This window comes from Neolamprologus multifasciatus, chromosome 4 (genome assembly GCF_963576455.1).
Source record: "Neolamprologus multifasciatus chromosome 4, fNeoMul1.2, whole genome shotgun sequence".
NCBI classification, from domain to species: Eukaryota; Metazoa; Chordata; class Actinopteri; order Cichliformes; family Cichlidae; genus Neolamprologus; species Neolamprologus multifasciatus.
The window spans coordinates 7,201,659-7,228,535 of record NC_140442.1 but is presented as its reverse complement, the minus strand read 5'-3'; the positions used below and the strand labels follow the sequence as shown (position 1 = coordinate 7,228,535).

The 26,877-nt window shown below is 39.8% G+C and overlaps 1 protein-coding gene across 1 annotated transcript; it reads right to left on the bottom strand.

Annotated features, from left to right (window-relative positions):
• Positions 1–1,509: 1,509 nt before the first annotated feature.
• Positions 1,510–26,318, bottom strand: kcnj19a (potassium inwardly rectifying channel subfamily J member 19a). The gene is made up of 3 exons (XM_085157245.1): positions 25,100–26,318; positions 10,401–10,617; positions 1,510–7,524 (listed from the first exon to the last, which is right to left on the bottom strand). Exons 1-3 carry the CDS (start codon positions 25,763–25,765, stop codon positions 6,860–6,862), a joined length of 1,548 nt encoding a protein of 515 aa, XP_085013371.1. The 5' UTR covers positions 25,766–26,318; the 3' UTR covers positions 1,510–6,859.
• Positions 26,319–26,877: the final 559 nt, after the last annotated feature.

The window sequence follows — 26,877 nt, the reverse complement described above, 5'->3', positions numbered from 1 at the left end:
ATAGCAAATTTTATACAGCAAGATTCAAACAACACCTAAAGCAATGCAAGTAACACCAATAATAATGAAATCCTGTTTTGGAAGGAACTGAACCAATATCAATAAATGCATTTAATAAATGAATCTAAAGTACTAGGCTACAAAGCAGAAACCAGTTTAAAATAGACGTCTTTAACTTTTAAGTATATGCATGAGTGCAACATTCTGATATCAAGAGGCAGAGGCATTTTATAAATATATAAAAACAGAAGGCAGTCTCACTGGCACTCTTAGAAGATGCGTTTAATGGAAAAGCAGTTGAGGATCTTAGTGATCTGGCGGGCACGTAAAATTGAGAAAAGTCTCTGAGGTTATTTAAAGGTGTGCAAGCAAGTAAAAGAGAGCTAGAAGTAAGCTGGTGCAATGTCTCAAGCAATGTGGTAACATGATCCATTTTCCTTGTCCAGTTTTTTAATAGGTGAATCCAGTGAAATGGAAATTGCAACAACAACTAAACAACTAGTCGTGGGCAAGAATACGAAGTTTGGCCTCTCACTGAATTAGAAATGATCTCAGTTTGATATATTTAGAATGGAAAACTGATCATCCTGAAATGAGAATCAAAATTTTATTCAGTTTTTTTGTTTTAAGCTGTTTGCTAAGACTTGCTGGTTGTAACTGTTAATCATCTGATGGTAATTAAAATGATGATTGTTGATGGTATTCGTAATATTTTCTAATGCTTCAGTCACACTAAGGGAAATGGCGGCTGTGGCCATGTGCAATGAATATTCAATCTCACTGCTTTTGAAATAGTTGCTTTGAAGACAAGGGCCAGGTCTGCAACCACTCACAGTAAGTTACCATCTTATAAATGTCTTTAGTGCATTAAGACGGCAATAAAGTGGTGATAAGACGGAGCCGGTCTCCTATCAGTTTGCGATTGAATGAGGCTAGGTCAGCAGTTACATGCAGTCTGTGATAATACACATTAACTATTTAGATTTAGAGTCTGGCCTCAAAACCTTTGTTACTTTGGGACAATTTCAGTTGCCTCAAGGCGCTTTATATTGTAAGATAAAGACCCTGCCAAGAAAGGTGTAGTCCACGTCTGTGAACACCCGTGTGTACACCTGTGTGCACGCCCTTGTGGATCAGCATGCTTGTATTCCAAAGATTTCTCCATGTAACGATCTGCTAGGGAGTGTGGGGAGCCATAGCCCCGTCCCCCAGGGCATGAAGCAGGTATGGAGGAGATCCAGGCCCCAGATATCCAGATGCCCCAGAGTACGAGGACCCGAGGAGGACCACCAAAAAGGGGGGGAACCGTGCCACCTTTCTTGGCTGCTGCCTCAAAGCACATTGTGCGCTGTCTATCTTGCGTGCTGCACAATATCGTTTAATATTTAGTATTTACTGTTATCTACTGCTAGCTAGTTTATTGTGATGGTGCTGTATTTATTATGTTGCTCTTTTTTTTTTTGTTTGCTTTCTCTTGTTTTGTTTTTTTTCTCCATACAGGTGATCCAGGTGTTTTGTTTGTTTTTCTTTCTTTCTTCCCCCCTTTCTCACCGTCTCTTCTCCCCTCTGGTTTTCTTCCGCTCCCTCTCTTTCTTTCATTCTTTCTCCCTGTCCTATCCCCCAGTCATGTCTGTCCCGTTTGTAGCACCCGAAAATAAAATAAATTCATAATTATAATAAAGGTCAATCAAATGGACCAATATGGCAAGGCCATGATGATCCACTTGGTAAAATAAATCCGCTTGGCATCTTTCTTGGCCTTGACCAACAATTCTGATGGCTAAAGATCCAAACGGGACACAAAAAAAAAAGGATAAAGACCCTGCAATACTACAGAGAAACCTGAGAAACCCCGAAAATCAGATGGCCCCCTGTGAGCAAGCGCTTTGGCGACAATGGGAAGAAAAAACTTCCTTTTAACGGGAAGAACCAGGCTCAGGGAGGGACGGCCATCTGCCTCGACCAGTTGGGAGTGAACGGAAGAACAAAGGCATTCAGTAATCTTGCGTTTGTATAAACAATACAACCAGCTGAGTCGTGTCCCTGTTGCAAAGAGATGTATCACAGATGCTTTGCACTCATTGCGCAGACTGACTCAGGCTGTTGTTGATCTGTCTGTGTTTATAAATCAGATAAATTAGATACTTTGTAGTCAGTCTGAGTCAGATTGTTATTGTTGGGAGGCAGGTTGTCTCCCTTCAGTCAACCAGTGCATATGAAAGTGTTCACCTAGAGTTGGGGTGTGTTGCATGCTCAAGCCCTGGGCAGATTCAGCAGTAGCAAGGAAATTAGTCCCCATTTTCTACTTTAGTGTGATTGAGACATTAATGAATCATTTATAGAAAAAAATTTAATTTAGGCCCAGAATGGTTCCTTGAGAATTGCCATATTTAATACCATGTTTTTAATACCAGAGAATCCAGGCTGATAAATAAATAATAAAAATAAACAGCCTGCCAAGTGATTAACATTTTAATTTAGCCAAGACGAAACAATGGCACAGTGACCCAACCTGTCTAGTGCACGAATAAACATTGTGATCACTTGTATCAAAATCTACACTGAGGTCTGAGACAAGAAGGACAGTAACCATGTTTGCATTCACGAAGATTTTAGGTCATTAACAGCTGTCTCAGTGCTCTGTGATGAACGTTAAGCAGATGGAAACTTTTTTAAGTAGCTGTTGTTGGTTGATTGAAACGCCCTTTCTCTAAAAGTGGAGAAAAGAAAGTAGGATGTAAAGTGAAGAGAACAGAAATGATGTAGATAGATTAGATTTCTTTGAGTGTTTTTACCACTGAAAAGTTGTGGGGAGACACTTGAGTTAAGAGCAGACTTCGTTATCTTTGTTGCGGCTTGGTAGATGCTATAACAGCTTTGGAATTGGAATAGTATGTGGAGCTCATCATACTAGTATTTTAATGATTTAGTGATTTTCTTTTTTAAGACGCCTGCTTAGTAATCTATGAAGAGATACAGAGAAACTGAAACAGTAAACACAGAAACAAATGAATTGCAACATTATTCTGTGATGCTGTTAATCTGGTAATTGCTCATTTTAACCTTTTAATTGCGTTTTGTAGTTGGTAAACCGGTGCCATCTTTCTCAAAGGACCAGATCACTGATAAATACTCATGGCAGGGAACATCCCAGAGTTGTTTTTTCTTTGCATATGCAAAACAAATATGCAAATGAGTCATTATTGAGACTAAATAGAGATGGATTTAGAAGACTGTCAAGTGCTGAAAAAGCACTCGTCCCTCTCTCTGTTATAGAAAAAATTAAATACAGTGTTTAAATTTCAGAGTGGGCAGTGGAGAGCCCTGAAGAAGAATACAGTGAAAGCTACAGAGATCTCCCTACTCAAACTCACATATACACCTCCGCTGTGTGCTTAGCCCCCACTGCTGGAGCGCAGAGAAGCTCCCATGTTGCCGTGGTGACTGCGATGGAAACAAGGGGCTTGTTCTTGACTGACGGCCGCTGCATTTGTTTGTTGTGTGTCAGTGTGTCTTCAGATGCACATGCATATGCGTGTGTGGTTCAGTCAGGCACGTTTCCCTTTTAAACACCACAAGTGGCCTAATTAGCCATTCATTCACAGTTGGTGCAACACAACACAAACAACCGGCTCGCTGTGGTTTATAAACGAACCAGTTATACATCAAAAGATCCCCCAAACAAATCCATCTAAAATAGGAATAACAAATTAATTTACTTTTCTTTTTCATAGAAAAGAAATTGGTGTTCTTTGTCATTTAGGACATTTTCAAGCCCCTCATTTTTGTGCTGTGGCATAGAAAGGCTACTAATGAGCCTCTCATTGCTTCGTCTTGTTATTAAATATTAATGTTCCTGTTATTTTTAACACGTGGAGACATCAATTTTGGGGGTCATTATAGCAGAGGCTCAGACCCTCACAAAACACCTCTGACTGTCTAAAACTGTGTGCCCAGATGTTACTTTAAATAACCAGAGGAGGTGGCAGCGATGACAGTGCCACTGCTGGAAGGTTTTTACATTGGCCTGTGGCTGTGATAAAAAGCCTGTTGATCTATGCGTGTGTTAAGAAGGTTATATATATTTAACTATATTATTCCCTTCTCTTTTTATCCTGTGGAACATTCTTTTGTTTTATTTGTTGACTTCATTTTGGTTTTATATTTTTCTTATATTTCTTATTGCTTTTGTAGGAGCTCTTCATCTTCCCCGGTATAAATGTTAATTTCCAGTATACTGACGAATCAGGATTCAAGACGTGAACCATACTTGTGACTTTAGCAGTGCTGGGGAATTTGGACTGCTTATTTAAAACACGGTCATTTTGATTTTTTCACCCCTCCTCCTCATCGTGTTGTGACACAGAAAACTAAAATAAATCAAATTTTCTGCTTAGTGACATGCTGTAACAGTTGTCAGGCCACAATACACGTATCAGCTGTTTAATCGGCAAAATTCAGGTAAGCTTCAGTTTGTTGGACTCAGATGTTATTCTCTGCTGTTTGATTTGGGATAACAAAATAAATAAACCGCCATCCAAACAAGATGTCAGAATTGATCACTTTTTCCACTATTGATGGGCGATCTGTTGCCTACCATAAATCTATGGTCGTTAACTGGCAGGTTTGAAACCATAAGCGTCTGATGAAACTTTGATGAAGCATTTTGGCAAATGAACTTGTTTATTCTTCCAGTTAGCAGCTTATGACACTCTATTTATTAGTAAATAGAGTGTCACTTTTGGTTTTGGCCTTGGCTCGGTGCTGAATTTGTTGGTTTTCAGATTTGTTGCTATATAAATATAATTGAATTCCCCTGAATTAACTTATGGAGCACAAAGAGAAGTAGTAAACCAGCACATAACGCTGCGTAATAAAAGCAGTCTGTCACTTTTGGACATTTCTGGTCTAGTCGCACTTCGTATGGTATTTATCTGTAACCAGACTAAAACCAGCTCAATGTGGTAAATGTTGTTTATCTTTTTGTTATTTATCTGTCAACCTGTCTTATATTTTCTTTTTTTATTTGTTAGGGAAAATGTTGACTGGAAGTTCTAGCCAGACTTTCCAAATGTAAAAGTGACGATATCATGGTGTATTATTGCTAACCCACGTTTGTTCTATGCAGAAACATTGATAAGGTGTTAATAATCCCTTAAAAGTCAGAAACTGGATTAGTTCATTTGAGTTTGACTATTTTTCTCAAACTCGCACATAAAACTATAAATGGTCTTTCAATTACCCCCTTCCAAATTTCAGTAATAATTGCACTATGGGTGGCTCTCAGCTGTTGGTGGAAAAATGATTGCTAAAGAATGCATGAATACGATATGAGGTTATTAATATTTATTAGCCTATTACATAAAAAACCATAATACTTCAACTTTATTGATCATTCAATCAATAGATTGTGAAATAAAATGTAAAAAATGAACCACAGCTAGCTACATAAAACTGTCTCACTCTCATCAGAACTTTCTTCTTTCTCCTAACTTATCACACTCTTTCTTTCAGTAAAGCTATTATTATCCACTTCTGGCAAATCATACACAGCATGAGAAGAGTGGCAAAGCACATGCGTAGTTAGCAAACATACAAGCGCACTCAAAGCTCTCAGTGCAGCTATATTACAGGAATAGAGTGTGTGAAGCATATGTAGGCTCTGTGTAAAGTGAGTGGGTGGTCGAAGCTGCAGATTGATGGGGGACCCCGTGCGTGCTGTTAAAGCCAGTCAAAAATCCTTTTCCCTCCCTTCCTTCCTCGCAATAGGAAATTTGAGGTCTTCTCTGGATATGCTGACTCTGAATTTAAAGATGATGATTTTGTTTTTGTTCTTTAATTGCATCCATGCTGTGTTGTGTGTTTGTACTTGGATTTCATTAAGCCCTATGTGTTCAGGGTTGTCCTACACTTTCAATCTACTATTTCACCTGCTTTTGGTACAAATGCTGACCACATGCAGAACAACAGTTCAATAAATCTATTGTGTTGGCATAAGTTGATAAAAAACAATGAGCCCCACTAACCAAATTGGTGTAGTCGTGTGTTCTGACATATACTGGCGTTAAGACGGTACACTGCGTTTGGATATGCTTGTTAAACAGGAGGCCTCAGCTGACCACATTCCTCCTCAGTCTGCAATAACAAGTCATCTATAATCAGCTTCCATTCTCCAATAAACACATATTTATATTTTCCATCTTAACAGCAGTGTATCTCATTATCATCTCCCTCTCTCTGATATCCACTTACTGCACCACGGAGTTATGGGATTGTTCCTGCATAGTGTCGCTTGCCAATGTGGTAAAATTAGGGGCATTAACAACAGCCTATTAAAGCTACAATTGCATCGCACTGCTGGATTACTTATTGATATTTGGCAGAATTGCAGCACTAAAAAATTTAATGTAAACATAATAAATTCTGGGGGGACGGTAATAAAAACGCAATAAAGAGAAAGATCAAACGGCATTTATTATCATCGTAATATAATTTATATTTAGATAAAACTAAGATTGACAGTTAAGTGTAGTGGTGCATACATTAAACAATGGATTTAGTGTATACATGCACAACTCTCGCAGAATAATCAAGTTTGCTTTAAGCTCAAGGTTTGTGTTTTCTGGTTGTGTGTGTACCAAAGCGTAAATTAATAATAGCATAGCCTCTGCTAAGCACAAAATCACAGTAATTCCAGTAAAGATTTAGTCTCAAGAAATAAAAATGAATAAACCTCTTGGGTTTTTTTTTGTTTTAATCAAAGCCTCCAAGGGTAAAGTACATCTTTGACTCCTGTTTTCATGTGTTTGTGGTCACTGTCACTGTCTGTATGTTGTTATAGTCCAGGACTGTCTGGATTTCAGCGGTCGGCATTCATCTTCCTTAGCTTTGGTGGCAAGTTATCCTCCAACCTCCCACTGGCTGAAAGAAGTGGGCTGTGCATGGGAATCGGAGCAGGGGACAGCGTGGATGGCAGGCTGTGTTGGTACAGGTCTCCAGTTGACTGGGTCATGGGTTCAAAGCCCACCTTGAGAGACTTTAGCCCTAGACGATTTGCTGCCTCGGGACCAGGTGAGGAACTGAGACGTTGCAGCTTTAGGGGGAGGTCTCCGGTGCTGCAGGCCTTCTCTGAGTGCTGGGAGCTAAGCATAAGCACTTTCCTCTGAAGGTCCTCCTTCCCCGACGAACTCATCCTCTGCAATTTGCTTGGAAGTCGAACCCCAGTCCCTACATGATGGCCCCTCTCCTCAGTAGTGTTAATACAATCCACAGAAAACACGCGGTCACGTCGGGCACCGTGGCTCTCAGTCAGTGCGGGGGTGGGAGTGGACAGAGGCGAGGGGAGAGAATTCTTCTCTTCATGCTCCTTGACACTGTACGGTGGTGTCGGCACCTCGAACGTGCTGTGGAACTGAGAGTAGTCGACCCTGAAAAAACCCTCTTCCAGGGACATTACTGGCAGGAAACGATGGCCCCATAAAACCTCATCCTCAGTGTATGACGTTCTTGCCTGGCATGTCATACCTAGAAGAAAGTGATGGCAGAAATAATTTTAATAACTGCTATTAAATGGGGTTTCAGCAAAACAATTACAGGCTGATAACGAGGAATCTGTAGGATCGGCATCACTGCATGCTATCTCTTTTCTCTCTCGTTTATTTCTTGTGATGACAGCTTCATGCTTTGCTCTGTGTGATTATCCAGTTAAGTTTAGTCACGTACTAGAAGATTTAAAATAAACCCACATGAAAGGGCTATTGCATTTTCCAGTTCATAAAAGTAACAAGAGGCTTTTACACCCTAATGTTTTTATTTTCAAAGCATGCCACGTTCCATTACTGATGTACTGTAATGAAATATGTGAGATCATTATATATATATATGCATATATTTCTTTCCTGGATTTCATAAGCTTTGTAAGTTTATCTTTCCTTGATCTGGTAAATTATTTTCACATTTTCTTCCATTAATGGTGACTAAAGTTGGCAGATGGTTTTAGGCAAAGCTGGTTGTGATAATTGCTAATTTAAATCTGATCATCGTGATGCTCTTACATCAAAACAACATGGCATGTGTTCTGTCTTTGTCTTTATTTAACTCTCTGCGTTGATTGCAGCTTCAGTCTTCGGCCAGCTAGAAGAAAATCATCTGTTGGCAAACTGGGATCAGTTTTCATCATGCTCTGGTGGAGGCCCTAAATTATAGATGATGTATTAAGCAAAGATTTCTAGTAATGGGGGTGCCCGTGTGTCTGCTTTGTGTACACGTTTTCCATTTGACCTGAAGCTTGTAAAGTAATTTTCTTGACATTTGGATGTTTGTTGGAGGTCATTCGCGATCAATAATCACTTAGTTTGAGTTTTTTTTCTGATCCAATGGCTTTGCTACAACCTGAGCTCTTCTATGAAACACTACAGGCTAAAGAGTAGGAGTCTGATCCAGTCCCTCTGAGGGATGATATGTTCTGTGTTATGTCATAACCTGATGCTATTCCAGGCACACGACTCATCTTCATCCACAGAAACTCTTCACCATTTCTGTATTTTTTTTTCCTAATTGCTTTAAGGCTCAGCTTTAATTGCAGTTGCAAGTTTAGGATAATTTTCCAGCATTTTCTCCTCTCTTACCAGTAAATAACTGAACTTCTGTTGATTATAGTTGCACAAGACGACAGTAATATCAATGCAATGGAAGCTTTTGGATCGAGTTTGACAGGCATGCTAGTTAAGGTTCATCACTTAAGCATACTTTAGGTATTCTGGTTAATGTCTACTGCTTTTTGCATAAAAATAAAAGCCCTCGGCACATCAAGACTTTATGTAAAATTCCTGACACTGGCAGAGGTTAGAGATTACATCAACATCATTCGCCGAGTGTTATGTTAGGGTCAGTGAATTTACATAGTTGCACATCATCTGCATATTGTCAAGGGGCAGCCTAAAGATGGAGTCAATATACCATTAAAAGGACAAAAAAAATCTTATGCCATGTTGACTGCCCTTTAGTTTTAAAGTTTCTTTTTTATATAGAGCTAACAAATTCTGCCATTCTTAGTTTTCATCTCATTAGGTTGCCAGAAGTCAGCACCAGCATGGATCTTGTGTGATGCTGGGTTCAAGCGACAACCCATGTGATCCTGTTCTATTGCCACACAGAAGAAACTAACTATAACTCGTTGTTTAAAATCAGATCTAAATGAGAGCTTGGAATTGATTTTAGCTGTCAGAATTTTTTTTTATCAGCAATGAAATTAAGTAGTTTTGTCACATTGTTGAAAACAGAAAAAAAAATGCCTTGAAGACACAAACTAAAACTGACAAGAATTAGAGCCACTGCACGGTAATCTGTCAAGTCTGGTTGAAATAAAGTGAATGAGTAGGAGAGACGATCAACAAGCTGAACAGCTGTGTTAGCAGCAGCTGGATGTACCGGGAAGCTGTTAATGTGTTTGGGGTAATAGGATGTGGGTTAGTGTGAAGATGCACATACGGAAATGACATTTTAAAAAATATGCTTATTTTTTATTATTGTTATTATTTTTAAGCATTCCTTTTCCATACAGTTGGCAGCATATTGTGGACAATTGTAGGTGACACTTCCGGGGCTTTCCTCTTCTACTCCTCAGCTGCGAGTGCTGTGCACTGCGACACTAGACTTCTAGCCGCACCCTGATTTAATGGTGTTATCAACAGAGCACAGCCGTGTTGCCTGCCTGGCTTCTCGCTTCCCGCTGATCCTTCCCTTCTGCTCTAAGCCTATTCAGCTCCATGGTTTCTCCTACAACAGTGACACAGGCAGGGTTATGAGGGGATGCCTAGAAGCACGGCTGAAAAGAAAAGAGGAGGATGGATTTATTTGTATTGGACTTTTGGGATGAATCATTGTGTTAAATATGCAACAGAGAGATCTGTGTTGTTGCTGAGGGTACTCCAGCATGGCTGCCTGTAGCGTACATCAGCGGCTTTATACCAGTGTCTCACACCCTCTGAATTACTTCTGCCCTCAGCTGTCATGTGAAAAATAGAGTGAAACTTCAACTAAAACCTCATTCATCAAAGTGACACACGCATCTATGACCACAGGGTTTTATTATGCATAGAGTAGACGTAAACTAATTCTGCAGAAATAAAATATCCCTTAAATTCAATCAGTGCGTCATCCTCATGTGTTGATGTCATCCTTGGTTTCTCCAGTTCTCGTGCTGTTCAAATATGCAAAACTGGGAAGATGGGGAAATTAGATTCCAGATTATGAGCATCTATTTGATAGGAGCGTTACGTGGCTTGTTATTAATGTCGGACTTTACATTTAGATTGGGAGTGAGTAAAGCGGGGAGATAAAACAAACAATGGGAATGGGGGAGGACACAGTTTAAAGAAATGATATGTAAGATTGCTCACCGGTAGTTTCAACGATGCCCTCGAGGATAACGACAATTTCAAACTGTTCACTCATGAGAGAGCGCTGGGATAGGTCGAAAAAGGGGCTCTTGGGATTAATTTCATGACAAATGGTGAGAGGGGATACCAGAAAGAGCTGGTCTGCACCCGTTCCAAAGCCTACATCCAATTCGCACTGGTCCAGAGGCAGGAACTCGCCCTCAGGTGTCTGACGAGACTGAAAGATAAAAGTCACACATAAGTAGACGGAGACAGAGGAAAGTGTAAAGGAAGCGAAATAAAAAGGTACAAAAATAAAAGAAAGAGACAGGGAAGTGATAATTACATTCATGTAGTCTTTAAAAAGTCAATTCAATTCTTCTGTCCACCTGTAAATGAAATATTTTTCTGTTCTACTTGGATATAAGTACTTTATGACATTGTTAAAATGGCCAGTATTACAAGTCCAATGGAAAAGTGTCCTTTGTGGCAAGTTAAGTACCTCATTTGTAATTAGTCCCCTGGAGCTGTATGTGAAAAGCTATTTAAGCTGCTTTAGCCCATCTGCAAACTGCTTTGCAACCCACTTCTGCTCCAACTACTCCTTTCATGCTGTTCTCAATGCTGCCTGCTTTCTCCTGTGCTGGGTGTTGTAGTTGATGTCTACCTTCAAATCTAAAGGACAGCAGATTTAAATAACATCAATTAATTCAAGTATAGTGGTATTTTAAAAGCAGACTGATAGAATATAGAAATATTATTACTTTCATCTAATTAATAAGTGTTCCAAATTTTCACGAGTCAAAAGGGGAGAAAATGCGTTTCTCTTAAAATATATAACTCGTGAAAAAATGATGAAAGAGATTTCTCTCTCACTCTCTCTGTGTCTTGTTTGCCATGTCCACAGACTTTGCGCTTCACATTGATTTCTAGGAGAACTTGCAGGCAGACGTATGAGACAGCTGTGTTTGGACAGGACTTGCCCACAGAGCGTTAACTGGTGCGGAAGCATTTAATTGCCCAGATGATGTTAGAGCTCAGCACCGGGGTCCTGGATGTGTTTTCTTCTTTCCTGTCTTATTCTGTCTAATCAATCTGTTCACCTTTTCTCTTCACATTTTCTCAATTAGCCGTCTGTTTCACCTGTTATTACAAAGTCTTTTAAATTTCAAGACATTTTCTGACATCCTGCTGCAAAAAAAGGCTTTCCGACTTTCAAAAGCTTCAATATATAATTAATGTGAAATATTTTCATAGCTATAAAAATGTAGGAAGGGAAGATAAAAACAGGTGTGGGTGGGGAAAAAAAGTCTTGAGAATGGCAAAAATCCACATTTAAGATAACAATATCTTCTTTGGCATCGTAGAGCTCAGTTAAAGTCAGTTATCAAAAAAGATGCTTAAAGTAAACTCCTTTTAAAGTAAATTAATGTCATTAACTCCAAAGAAAATAATCTGCAAAAAGATGATTTTACTCTTAACAGATTAATTTTTAGATTCTTTAATATGACACCCTGCCTTCTCTACTCTTCTCTCTTTTTTTGGGTCATTTTTTTTTTTTTTTTTACCTCAAACCAATTATTTGGATGCGTCACTCACCAGCCACCCACCTAACAGCACACACTACTCCTCCACCTCAGCTCCACGCAGCTTCATAATGAACTCCCACACAGACTACCACACAGCCTCACCAGCTTCTCTGTAATGCTTTCTGCCATTTCTGGATCTTTTGTTCTTGTTGTGAATCTTAATAATAATCAACACACTATTCCCTAAAACACAGTCCCCTCTTTCACCCCTGTCCAATGAAACTGGAAACTGGCCATTTGTAGGCTGCTTAACACACCCCTAACCTAGCTGCGTCATCTGTTTACTGATCTAAGCCATTCTGTTTTACTCTGACCCAAATGAGTAACCACTAATTTTGCTCTGGCTAGAATAGAAATTATCCACTGGAGTTAACTAGTTAAGCAGATGCTTGCTCCATGATTTGGTTAAAAAGCCAGTCTGCAGACTCATTGTTGATGTTTTCAGCCCACTGGTCACCAGCTGATTGAAGAGAGCACATTAAATGAAAGACACAGCTTTTGAAATATATTTGCATGCTTAGCCTAAGCACTTATCTAAGAGAAAGCTTTCTGCTTTCAACTTGCAATAGAAAAGGAGTGAGAGATGAAGAGGGGCTGTAGTGTTTGGAATGTAGCTAAAAGTAGCTGAAGTTGCAGATATCTAAACCTAAGCCCTAAATCTGAGAGCAGACAGCTGCTGAAAGTTTCAGCGTTCAGGGAATACTTCTGGTAAATGGACTGGTTCGTATATAACGCTTTTCTGCTCTATCTGATCACTCAAAGTGCTTTATACAACTAATTCATTCACCCATTCACACGAGCGTTTTTTCTAAGCTGTTAAGTGCTCCCTATCTAACATTCATACACATTCACACTGGATTGGAGAGCAACATGGGGTTAGTATCTTGCCCAAGGATATTTTTGATCGAACCACCAACCTTCCGGTTAGTAGCTGACCTGCTCTACCATCTGAGCTACAGCCACCCCACTTCTTAACAATAGGGAAATAAATAATGATGTGCTATTTGGCCTTGAAATAAACCAGACCAGGTGATGTGCTGATGCCGGTTTTGCTACAGGGGCTCGACAGAAAACAGCAGTTGGAGACCACAGCACAAACAACCTTTATTGTGACTCTGTGCAATGAACTTGCAGTCATGTTTCCTTTGAAATGGTTGCTTCAAAAATGGGGTCTATGACCACTTAGAGAAGAGTTGCCATATTTAAAGCGACTGTGGTGCATTAAAATGGCAATAAAGTGGTAATAAGAGACTCTGCCTCCTGATTGAAGGAGTCGAGTTTGCAATTCCATTCAGTTTTTTTGTGATAACAGTGATAAATCGGTGGAAATTTACAAATCTCTTGCTGTTTGTTGCAATTTTGTTGCCGTTTGCATACGCATTGACTACTTACATTCAGAGTCCAGCCAGAATCTCAAAGATTTGAAACAGAAATAAGTGATGTCATTGCCCCAGGACATCATTTTAACAGCAGAATCAGACAGGAACTCAAGCAGCTTTGCTTTCATGTAAGAATATAACTAGAATACGACCAGTTGAGTGGAGTCCCCATATTACATATATTGATTGCAGAGTGTTTGCAGTCTGTTATAAATCAGCAATTACTAGCAGACCTTCATTAGTCTAAAGGTGACTACAATCAGGCCCAATCCAACCACGACTGTTTGGAGACAGTCTACCTTTTACCAGGGGACCTATGCTACCACACTGCGACTGAAAGTGGTTGCTATAGTACTTTTAGATTGCTAAATGTGAAGAAATTAATTGGAATCATCTAAAAACTACAAAGGAAATTTCTGTCCTCTTTTTTTTATTCTCCTGTGTCTGGGCCTTTAGATGAACATGTCTTCAAGAGAGCTTAAACACATAAGCACACTTTTTTCATGTATAGTATAAAGTTTATGGAATAAAATACACTTTGCTTGAGCGTTTCTCTTGGTTTTTGGTACCTTCTTTAAATGTGATGAAGTTTAAAGTTAACTAGGCTATTTTTAGGCTAGCTAAGCTATAACTGAGCATGACATGAATTAGGGATGCACGGATACCGATACTGGTATCGGGTATCGGGGCCGATACTGTAAAATGTTTGTACTCATACTCGTAAAAGTTTACAGATACCATGAACCGATACTAACTTATTTCATTAATCAAAGGGTGGCTTGTCATTTCTGTTGTAGTTTTTTAGATTGGCCACTAGGGGGACATCCCGCGCTAAACAGGCACAGGGTTAGGCGAGTGAGACTGGCGGCTCCAGATAAAAAAGAGAAACTGGAGGCTGCTGTAGCTAGGCTAAGCAAAATGTCAGCAGTGTGGACCGGAACAGCCAACTTTAACTCAGGTTTTGGAAAAGCGGTGAAAAATGGTCCTTAGTCCTTAGTTTAACGGCACAGTGGACTGATGATCCACAGGCAGATGAGGAGTTCGTTCGTCAATGCCAAATACTTTCGTTATTTTGTTTGTTTGTTTACAATATGGACACTCTGCAACAATTTAAAAGTTTATTTTATTCTCAAACCTAATTTGTATTTATTTTATTCCAAACAGAAGTGTTTATTTATTATTCTGAAAGCTCGAGACAGTGCCAATACTTCAGTGATATTTTGTTAAATTACAATGTGGAGACTCTGCAATAATTTAACAGAAGTGCTTATTTTTCACTTGAAATTTTTTTGAGGACATTTTTATTAAGATTTTATTTTTTATCGACAGAGAATAAAATAAAACCTGTCTTCCAATTCATTGCATTTGTGTGTGTGTGTGTGGTAGAAGTATCGGTTTTTGTACTCTGTATCGGCAAGTACTCAGATCCAAGTATCGGTATCGTATCGGTTTGAAAAAATTGGTATCGTTGCATCCCTAACGTGAATGTAGGTAATCAAGGCATTATACCGAATGGGAAAACGAAAAGTAAACGCAGAAACTGTTTATAAAATAATCCAAAGACGATACATCGGCCATCATATTTATATGAAACACTGATGCTGACTAGTTTAACAAAATGTCATCAGGTAATTTTTCTGATACATGCACACAGACTGCATATTAGTCTGAGCTAATGTGACGGTGCACAGAGGTGGTTCTGCATTTTTTTCCCTCGTGTAAATTATCTCAAAATGTTGCAGCAGGTAATCATTAATCCGAACTCCAAACAACCGTGCATATTAAACAGCACGTCTATAAACATGATTTATTGTTAGAATCTGTATTTGTTTTACTAGATAATAAAGTAGCTACCGCTGAGTTTGAAGTGCTGCATAAATAAGTTTAATTAATGAAAATTTTCTTTTAGTGTGCTTCTTTGTACTTCCCGCGCTACAGTTACTAGTCCAAGTCCGATTTCATCCTGACCTGCAGGTGATATTGTCCTATCTCCCAGATGCAAACTGTGAATAAGGTGCGAGTAAACAGGTTTTGCATTGCCAGAAAACACTGCATTCTATTTCTATCTCCTGTGAATATCAATGAGATGCTCGTCTGGATTTATGTCGGGGAATGACTTTCGTGTCGAGCGGGCATTGTTCACTTGTCAGGTGCTTACAGGCTACTGAATACTATTTGGCATTGTTCCTCCTTTGAGGGTTATCTCATGTTAGCTTAGGGAAATTCTTCTTTTCACTTTCTGTCTTGGTCGCTTAAGATTAAAAAGATGGATGACTGTATGCAAACATTGACAGGCAAAGCTTCTTACAAAGGCCCCCTGGCACTCTCCTAGACTCCTTCTTGCACAAAGATCCCGAGATAGCTGAGCGTGTCTGCTTTTTTTTTCTCTCCTGTAAATCTGACATGCTGTTTCAACCAATCAACAGATTTTTCTCTCCAAGCTCTCACATAGTCAGACAGGAACTGTTTTTATTTCTTCTCCGCAATATTTTTGGGGAGCAGAAGCACTGGATGAGCACACAAACATCTCTCTTTGAATTTTTACCTGTCACGTCTGATTGCTCACCATGCCCATCAACGACTCAGCTACTCATTATCATTAGAAAAGCGAGGCGTCTTTTCTTTTTTCCCCCTCTGTGCTTGCAGTGGAAGTGTCTCAGTGGTGTGAATGATGCTCATGGATAAAGACAGGTGATAAATAAAACTGATTAGACCTAAAGGGTTCTGGTCTTCCTACTCAACTCCACTCCTGCTCGGCCAGACCCTCATCAATCAGCAGCCTCGGTGGAGATGGGGGTGGAGGTGCTTATAGGCAATCAGCTCGACCGGCCGACAGTCCGACCAAATCACGCGCGCTTTCAGGCTGCAAGTTATGCACAGCCTAGTCATTAGATTTAGAAAAGATAGCCTTGGTTAACATTTCATCCAAGCCAATCCAGCCAAGACTGAGTGAGATTAATTAGAAAAGTTAAATAACAAGTTCAATTAATTGGGAAAAACAACCCGAGGTAGACTGCATGGTGTTCTTCTGCTCTTACAAACGAGACCGCAACTGCAAACAACTGCTTGTGTTTACTGCTTATGGTTTAAAATGAATGTCTGCATCTTCCTACACTTTCAGCAGTTGAAAGGCAGAATCGCTTAATGTAGCCAGCCTCTGGTAAAAACATAAAAGACGGCTCTGTTTCTCTGCAGCACCTTTGTTGCACCATCGTCACCAAGATGTGTTCCTACCACAGCAACTCAAGATTTCATTTTCCCCATTTAAATGTGTTACTTTTTCTCCTTTTATATAACCGAACAACACTTACATAGAGCTTTCATTGCTTCGCCTAAAAGCTCCCTTTAAGCAGTCAAGCAGCCATTTCTGCTTTACTGTAAATCGCTTTTTACATCATAATCAAATACAGATTAATACACCTCTGCACGATCTGTTAATGAAAGAGCTCAGAGGGGAAACCTCACTGAGCTGAGCAGGCACACAATTACACAATTGAATTGTGAGACCAGCATTTGGTGGATTTATCCACTTTAGAGAGCGTTTGTCTAAAGGTGCTCTTTTATGAGTGTGGAAATGTCAACTGAGAAGAGGCGAGTTTACCTATTTAACATGTTTTACCGAGGGTAAGGTCCAGGTTACTTTTCTTTGAGACTGCATATTTTTGTTGTTGGTGTACTTTTTACATAATAGAACTGAAAGAAAGCTATTCAAACACACATGGGCGCATTAATCGGACACACATAATTGAGTCTTGAGGCACAAGAAAAATGCGGCTCATCCTGATAACGTGAGAGGGGGCCAATGGCGCGATATGGCACAGATATTGTGCACAGATCAACTGAAAGCTTCCAAAGATGACACCTACTCAGGGCTGTACAACAAAGTTATTCATTATAACCAGACTTTGCTTTCTTTAGCTGATTCAACAAAACTTGAAGTTGTTTTTTTTTTTTGTTAATAGAGGCTCTCTTAATAATAATGGATTGGATTTATATAGCGCTTTTCAAGGCACCCAAAGCGCTTTACAATGCCACTATTCATTCACTCTCACATTCACACACTAGTGGAGGCAAGCTACGGTTGTAGCCACAGCTGCCCTGGGGCAGACTGACAGAAGCAAGGCTGCCATATCGCGCCATCGGCCCCTCTGGCCAACACCAGTAGGCGGTAGGGTAAAGTGTCTTGCCCAAGGACACAACGACCAGGACAGAGAGCCCAGGGATCGAACAGGGGACCTTCCAGTTACAGATGCGCTTCCCAACCCCCTGAGCCACAGTCACCCCGCCCCTCTTCTACACAACAGGGGGGAGATAAATGATGGCAGAAAGATGTTAATCTTGAAATTTCGTAAATGAATGGTCTTATTTTTACATCTTTATGCTGCCGTTCATTTCTAACGTGCACATTAGCGCCCAAAAACTTTAAGCTCGGGCCAGTTAAACATGAAACTTAAAGAAGCATATTTAGGTCTAACACTATCCTTTAATGAAGGAGACGTGGGAATCCATTTAGTTTTGGACGAGATCAAAGTAAAATTAATTTTATTGACTGGAAATTCTCTGCAGTACATACTAATAGACTAATCAATCTTCTAATCTGTGTTCTGTTAGTTGCAGCAGTGCAAGATGGGCTTTGCTGCTAATTGTGAATCCATGTAAATTCCCATGACAACATAAGCAGTGCGTTTGCTCTGCTCTAACTTTACTGCACAGCTTCATTCGTGGCATAATTAACATGCAGCTTAACGGGCTCTGCATACAAGCATGAGAAATTATATTGTTAGGAAATTAATTCCTTTTAGTTATTGAAAATGTGGCGCTTACACCTGATTTTAATCTGGTTAGAGGTGCACGTTGGTTAAGCCAAATTAAGAAAGAGCCACTTTTGTGACTCATGTAACCCATCAATGTTGAACTGCATGGGTGTACTACAATTCAACATTGTAGTACACCCATGCAGTCCCTCAAAAACCAAAAATCTTCTGAGAGTTGAGATTAATTTTGGGCGATTGTTGAAACATGTTCACGTTTTTGAACATTCCCTGCAAAAAAAGTGGTATTTATATTTTTACGCTGCATCTGCATGTGGCTGCTCCACTGTACACTGTGCACCGTTTAACAAATAGCTCACTTTAATTAGTTTTGGGATCCAATCTCAAGCCTCTGGCAGTGAAGTCAGACACAGCGAGACAACATGACCTCCACTGCTCCAACACTTCGCCTCTTCTCCAACTTCCCACACTAGACTCGGCACACGGCTTCATAATTTGTTTATTGCTAAATCTTAACGTGGAGATAATACCAAAGGATGCTTTTGCTGCTTTCTCGGTGCGTGAAAATATGCAGTAGTAGTAGTAGAGAGCGTACTGGAAAGTAACAACCTGCCACATTTGCCTGAGTACAGAGGCATGTAAAGTCATACTGATGAGGTCGCTGTAGAGGCTTACGCTCCGCTAAAATTAAAATGAGACAAGATTAGGTGTAGCTTGAAACGCCGAGACCAGGTTGGAAAGCGATTCAATTCTCCATGTGGCAACTTTGTGACTTTGGCAGATATGGTGTCACAATGTTCTTGGCCAAACTGTGTGTTTGTTGTCAGCGTGCACCCTGTGAGTTCTTCTTGTGTGGAAAATTCTTTAACGAGGCTCATGCTTTTAGGATTGTTAGGAGCCTAAAGATGCTGTATTTATGCAAAAATAATGACCCGGTGCTTCACCCCTGATAGAAGAAAGAAAAACTTCACATTACAGATCCGGAGCCATAACAAATACCTCAGAAAGAAACCTTAGGAATCCAAGCTGTACATCTATATGTTCTTATGTATATTTGAGTGAGTGATATGTTTTTATTGATTAGCATTCAAATATCTCAGTGAAGACAGAACAAAGATTTACCACAAAGCAAGAAAGCATGAGACAAGGCTAATCAAAAGGTATTGGCTGAAGCATTTGCTTATTACGCCAACCCTTTTAACAAAAGATCTTTTAGCATGCAGCTCCTGTACACAGGGCTCGAAGCAAATAATAAAATTCAATTCAATTCAATTCAATTTCATTTATATAGCGCCAAATCACAACAAATGTCGCCTCAAGGCGCTTCATAGATACAGAGAAAAGCCCAACAATCATATGACCCCCTATGAGCAAGCACTTTGGCGACAGTGGGAAGGAAAAACTCCCTTTTAACAGGAAGAAACCTCCGGCAGAACCAGGCTCAGGGAGGGGCGGCCATCTGCTGCGACTGGTTGGGGTGAGAGAAGGCAAACAAAGCAAAAACAAAACAAACAAACAAACAAACAAACAAGAAAAAAAAAAAAAAAAAAAAACTTTCCACCTTAGTAAGTAACTACATCAAAGCAAAAGAATCAAGAGGTTTTTTTGTTTTTTGTTTTTGTTTTTTTTCTGCTCTTTTCATTCTTGATATATATATTTTTCTAATACTCTATTTTTAAACATATTTTTAAACAAGGAAAATGAACTACACCTTTTTAAATCACTGTCATAACTATTCCACAGGTTAACTCCTCTAACAGAAACACATCTCTGCTTTATATTTGTCCTTATCTTGTTTTTTTTAAAGAAATCTGTTCCCCTTAAGTCATATTGACTCTCTCTGACTTTGAACAGCTTCTGAGTACTGGGGCAAAGCAAGTTATTTTGTGCTTTATACATTATCTGTGCCATTTTATATTCAACTAAATCATAAAATTTCAGGGTATTCAGATTAATAAACAAAATGTTAGTTGGTTCTATATAGTTTGATTGGTTTATAATTCTTATAGCTCTTTTTTGCAACTTGAAAATAGGAAGAGTGTTCGTTTTATATGCATTACCCCATATCTCCAGACAGTAAGTCATATATGGAAGCAACAGAGTACAATAGAGTGTGTATAATGATTTTTTGTTCAGGACATGCTTTGTTTTATAGAGAATAGCAATGGTTTTTGACATTTTTGACATTCACGTATTTGAGAATGCACACTCCTACATCAGAATGTTCTGTCCTGTGTGGACTGAATTATTTAAGTATAGAATACAAACACAAGAGAAACATGAACAGAGCAGACTTTCCAGCTCTTGGACTCGCTCATCAATACATGCAGGGATTCCAGGTCTTTTTTTCCAGCCCTCTGCAGCCTGATAGTATAATTGAGTCTTTTCTTATTAGAAAAAAAAAATGAAAATCAATTCCAGTCCTAGTGCCTGTGTAACCTGCTGTGCAATCCTCTGAGGAGATATACAGCCACGACTATTTTACTCCCTTGTATATCTCTGAAATAGAAGGCACCATTCAGACAGTGAAAATATTAAGAAAAAAAATCTGCCAGGCTCTACCCAGCTGTTTCTCTGCTCTCCATCTCTTTCAATCAATGTCCTACACACTCACACCCGCCTCCCGCTCTCACAGCTACAGCAGAGTCATATTTTCAGCTTGGATGTTCCACCAGGATGCCCTCTGAAGCTGCCGTGGATGCCTTCCAAAGCTGCATTTCAGCTGCTTATGGTGGGACTTTAAATGTTGGCTGTCACTGGTCAGTCTTTTCCTTATTTCTTTTATAATGCAGGGATTCAAGGCCTTTTTCCATGTCCAGTGATCATCCACAGCAGTACTGCAGGGCTCTTTCCAAACACAGCAGCAACAGCAAGAACTTTTTGCAAGTTGAGCTGAATCCCTTAAATTCTCATTTTTAAGAGATGAGAAACAGCATACGTGGCACAGGATAATCACAAGGCTGCTTCCTGTCTGAACATCACAAACACACTGTGTTAAATGTTGATTTTTGACTTTATCTAACAAAGATTATGCTAGATTGTCCCTCAGTGCGGTGCAGATTTCTTCTTGGCTTAAGAAAGCAGCGAGCAGTGTTCCCCTCAGCTAATACGAGCCACAAACCTCTCTTTGGCTTCTTAGGCACGACCAAAATGAGAGGGAAAACCAAAGATTTTGCATGTAGGTGTGAGCTGATGGCCCAAGGCGCTTTTCAAATGAAGGCTCAGTGTGTCCATGAATTCCAGTAGGAGGTGAGACAGACTGATATGCGATTTTTCTGTGTGGTATTTAGTGTGTTTTAGTTGGCAGAGTACAAAAGGACAAACAAATAAAGCAGAAATAAGGTTACTTATTACTTTACGTTTGTTCTTTGACAACTGGGGAGTCTGACAACAGGCTACTCTACCTTTCTTTTTACATATGCATGAGGGGTACAGCCCAATTCCCTTGATTGTACCCGTGTTTCAGTCAATTGCGTCATTCTCTTGCATCTTATTTCCTCTTGTGAAAACACAAGGCGGGAAAAAAAGGAACTGTCTTTTTGTCTGAGCCTTCATCTCAAGGGACGTCCATTTTTTATTTTATTTTTTTACAGTTTTGTCTAGTGACAGGGACACAGCTGGTCTGTCCGTCACTCTGATTTTAAAGTACAATGGCGGCTTTTGTTCGTTTAGAGTTTGCACAAATAATGTTGCGGTGCACAGATGCTACTATCAGCGCAGCGGCCACAGCACACGATATTTGAATGTGTTACCTGCACTGCATTTATATTGTGTTTATCTCTGTCAGACTTCACTGGTAGCATAAATAATGGCGACAAATAACTAATTTGAATTTTAAATATATTCTCTTTATTATTTCATATTAATCCCAGTTGTAACCTTAATATTCTTTCATTTTTGGGCTAATAAATCAGTTCCACCAACTGTCTGTGTAATATTTATGGTAAGTGATTAAAAGCATTACATAAGAACACTAGGGTAAAAAAATCTTTATTAAAATGTATGGTTCTTTTGACAGTCAGACCTGCAGTTGCATGGTTCTAAATTTAAATGATGAAGTAAATAAAAAATGTTATTGATGCTGACTTTTCTCTTATTCTTCTATTTTCTCATTTTAATGAGCTGACAAAAGCACTTTCAATGTGGAACGATTTAAGAGTAAAGTGAAGACTGAGTCTGTGGATTTCCCTAAATTCTCTTATTTAATTGTTCTCCAAACACTACAAACACGAGAAGATGCTATTTAATATAATAGAAACCTTGAGAAATGTGCTGGTACAACCCACCACTGTTTAAAGACATTAAAAAAAATGCCTCGCAGCGCTGGATGAAGGAGTTGGTTCAGCTTTGTGCAAATCTCGTTTGATGCTTGTTTTGATTCCCACAGGAAACGGAGCTGCGCAGGTGTTTTCAAATTCAATTCGGCTAAAGTGCTTCATGCAGAGCGGAGGGAAAGCTGATCGTTGTCATCTGTGGTGTCCCACTTCTTTTTTTGTTTTAATGAGTTCGGTAAGAAATACTGCGCAATGAAAAGATTTAGTAAGGAAATGAACTTCTTTAACCACACTGGTGGCAGTGGGAGAAAATACCCGCTCAATTACATCTGTGCATGGAAATGAGGCGTTGAATGCTTTATAAGTTTGCAAGTTACAGTTTATGAGAAGCAAGAGGAAACGCCTCAGTTAGAAAGACTGACGAGTAACGAACATCGTATTGCAGGCACAAACTTTCTGGGTTGATTTATATAGATGTCCAAAGCTTATCCAGATAAATCTGCAATAGTTTTTAGTATTTGAACCCCACTGATACAACTATGTTTCCGCTTGCAGTTCAAATGATAGAGATTTACAGTTGAAGTTGAATTTTGATGCAGTGTAAAAACATTTGTTTTGATTTCTGTTCGCGTATTCCACTTTAGTTTCTTAAACTCTGCCTCTCTTTTAAACTCTTTCTAAACAAGTTAAATGCTTCCACTGCCACTAATGTCTTTGGGTATCTTATGATGAGGCAAGACTTTAAAAAAAGGCTGTAGTTCAACAGCACCACCAACATTTCTATACAGGGACTGCACTAAAAGGCATCCAACTTAAAACAATACAACTATGGCAGTAGTTTAATTCAGCATCGTATTTGATGATAAATATTTACACGTATGTAAATCCTAAACAAGGCTTGTGGTCTGTGCAATGACTCACCAGACTGTTATTTTTTTCTTTGTGTGTGTGTACTCTGGCAGGGCTGCTACAAATATTCTGTCTTGGTAAGAGAGTCTTTGAAGCGAAAGAATAAGGTTAGACCAGAAAGCCCTTGAGCAAAAAAAATCTAAGAAGCACACAGTGGATGCTGTGTTTATTGTATTTCACAGAGAGGGGGAGTGTAAAGAGGATGTGGGGTTGGCATAGGTCTTGGAATATATACTGATTGTATTTCTGGCAGTCCGGAAAGGAAGCAAATGGGTTTTACCTCAGCTCCATTTAAAAAAAATAACATTAAAAAAGGAGTTTCCATTATTTTTAGTGATTTCATGTCTGTTCAAATCGCATTGACACTCCTGTTTGTTAAGTTTTGGATACCCATGTTATTAAAAAAAACTGCCTTCAGTTTCAACTTGCTTAATTTAACACTGAGCTCCAGTGTACTGATGTACTGCAGTTCACACTACCACTGGTGTATTACGCAGGTGGAGAGAAGCCTATGGTTCAGTCTTACAAGGGAGGCGAGTGAAATCATCGCAAACATGTGCAATTTTACTTTCTGCCTATGGGGTTGTTCACCTTCTCCATGCTTGTAACTGTGGAATAGCACAGTCCTCCCTGCCTCCCTCTTTGCCTGCATGCATCATTAAGCTGACCAATGCTGTGCTTGATGTAGCTGTGCGGAGGAGAACACACATATAAACAAGCTCCAAGCACCTCTCTAATGCTGTTTGTCTTCTTTATGGCCCATTTTGCACATTGAACATGGATGTGGCTGAATGGAGCTCTATTACGATAATTAACACAGGGGGGGCCTGTCAGCCTTGGTGCTGTTTGTGGCAATTTTCTGCACTGCTGCCTGTTTTTAGAGTTTGAGGTTTATTAGCTGTATTCTCCCAAAATCTGCTAAGTTGAAGCCATAATGGCACAAACCCACTTCAACAATGCATAGGCTTCTTCTTCTTCTTTTTTGCAGCTAAATTCAAACACTGCAGTGCTTTCTAACTATTTTTAAATTTCAGAAAGGAAATTTAAAAATAAATGCATCACCTTAAATACTTTTTATGTCTTAACACTCTCTCTCCAGAGCATTGTTTTACTGAGTCCAGTGATCTGCTGTGGTGTGTCAATCTCAGCTCCCTACTGATTCACTGAGCCTAACTTTCTATTAAAACAAGGGGGAGGGGCATCTGTCTGTCACATCTGCTTACTGATACACTTCTATCTGCCCATGTGTCACCAGTTGAAGCGGAGCTGATGCTGGGCACAGTAGGGACCATGCACACTGCAGCCCTCCCCACAAAGACAACACAGTCTTTTCTCTCTTATTTCAGCGGTTTGTGAGGCACCCATCTGGCTGCTGCTCAGCTTCACCATATATACTTGACATATACTTGAGCAATTTGCAGCTTGTCTTTGGCCTCGTGGGCTTAGGTTAGAGATTCAGCGATGCAAGCTGTCATTCAAGTGTGCAGTCATGCTTAAAATAAATGACCGTGGAAGCTTAAGGAAAGTAAAAAAACAAACAAAACACGGGATGCCAGCCTTCAAAGAAAGTGCTCCACGCTGATGAGATAAGGCAGTGCTGCTGAAGCTCCAGTGTATCAGCAGGGAGTCTAATAAGTTAGTGTAAGTTAACTACATTGCATCTATTTCAAAGTCATGATTTGCTTTACTGATGAAAGGAGATGTGGTTTAAAACGAACTGCTCTTACTCTTGCAGATTTAGCTTCTTTTTAAATTTATTTTAATGTTATTAGCTGAGTGTATCGATATTAAGCTTACCTTTATAAGCTTGCACCTGATCTGTGCGGACACCATGTGGCTGTTCCGTAGGTTGCCCACACGGAACATGAGGCACAGTTTGCCGTCTCGCAGAGAAATCACCGCGTCCTGACTGAACATGAGCGTTTCTGCGCGTTTCTTGGGTTGGGACATTTTTATGAACATACAACCGATGAGAAAAGCGTCCACTATGGAGCCCAGCAGCGATTGGAACAAGAAAAGGATTATGCCCTCCGGACACTTCTCCGTAATGTACCGGTAGCCGTAACCAATTGTGGCCTCAGTCTCGATGAAGAACAGAAAAGCTGAGGGGAAGTTGTAAACATTGGCCACACAGGGGGTGTAGGATGAGTCGTGGCCATGATTTAAATCTCCTCTGATGTACGCAATGACCCACCACATCGATGCCATGACCAGCCATGCGATGGTGTAAGTTAGGATGAAGATCAGTAGGTTCCATCGCCACTTTAAGTCTACCAAAGTGGTGAACAGGTCAGAGAGGTATCTGCTGGTCTCTCCACCGAGGTTTCCGTGCTGCACGTTGCAGCGACCGTTCTTCTCCACGAAACGCTGGCGTTTTTTCTTGACCGGAGCAGAAAAAGATGAAGCCCGATTTGTGTTAACCACCTGATAGTCTTCGCCAAATTTTCTACGAAGTGCCGCCATTTCAGCTCTGCTGAAGAAAGTGGGGGAAAATACTTGCAGTTTAATCCATGCTTTTGGTTGTTTTAGCCTCCAAAACACTGGTTACCTGTAGTGCGTAAAATGCGCCATGGCCACTTTAGCGCGCACATGAAATCCTATGAATAAAAAAAAGAATCGTGCGTATTTCAGTGCTTTTAAAGCACAGTCATCATCCTCTCAGATAAAAAATTCCCACTGTTCTGCCAGTTACTTTACATGATATCTGAGGATCGCTGACTGTAGCTGTGCGCTCTGCTCAGCCTCCCCACACTCTGACTGGTGTGATACTCGCCAGTGGAACGAAATACGATGAGTTGTCTACCATTCACAGCCTCTGGTGGGCTGTAAAGAATTGGAAAAAAAACGGAAGAGGGAGAGATGTGAAGAGAGGGAGGGAAGGGGGCAGGGAGAGAGGAGGATAGAGTTACACAAGAAGGCGTTTGTGTGTAAGAGAGAGATGGAGGGAGGCGTTCAGTTTGACTCTTTTCTGTCCAGTTCATTCATACAGGTAGTCAGTGTGATATATTCATCAAAGCTTTGGTTAATTTATTCATTGATTCCCTTTGAGTAGTCATATTGCCTTTATATTACAGCTGCTTATCCTGGTCTGCACTGAGACACACAGCCACACAAAGTAAAGAGACTGGAGACATTTTGTGCTTTAAAGTTAGATTGTGCCATCTACTGGATAGATAACATACATGCATATTTATTTTAGTGGACTGGGCAACATGGGGGCTAGGGTATCACTAACATAGCTGCTGATAAAACTTGGTCTTCTGCTAGCCTGTGCCAAATTGCTAAAAACCTAATAATCTGAGATATAATTAGTAAATTAAGAGCAACTTAGCGGTTTATGTGTTAAATATTCTTCTTGATGGTCAGTTTTTATACTGAAGACATTGCATGGGTTTGAGAGATGACCATTCTTGGTTCCCTTTTGGCCTCAATCAAAGCCACAAAAGGTCTGCACTTCATGCAAGTGCCATTTTCATTATTAACTAATGCATAATCACACTTTGAGTCACACAGATAGCATAGTCCTCCAACCAACCCTCACCTCAAGTGTTTTTGTTCAGCCCTTTCATTCGTGT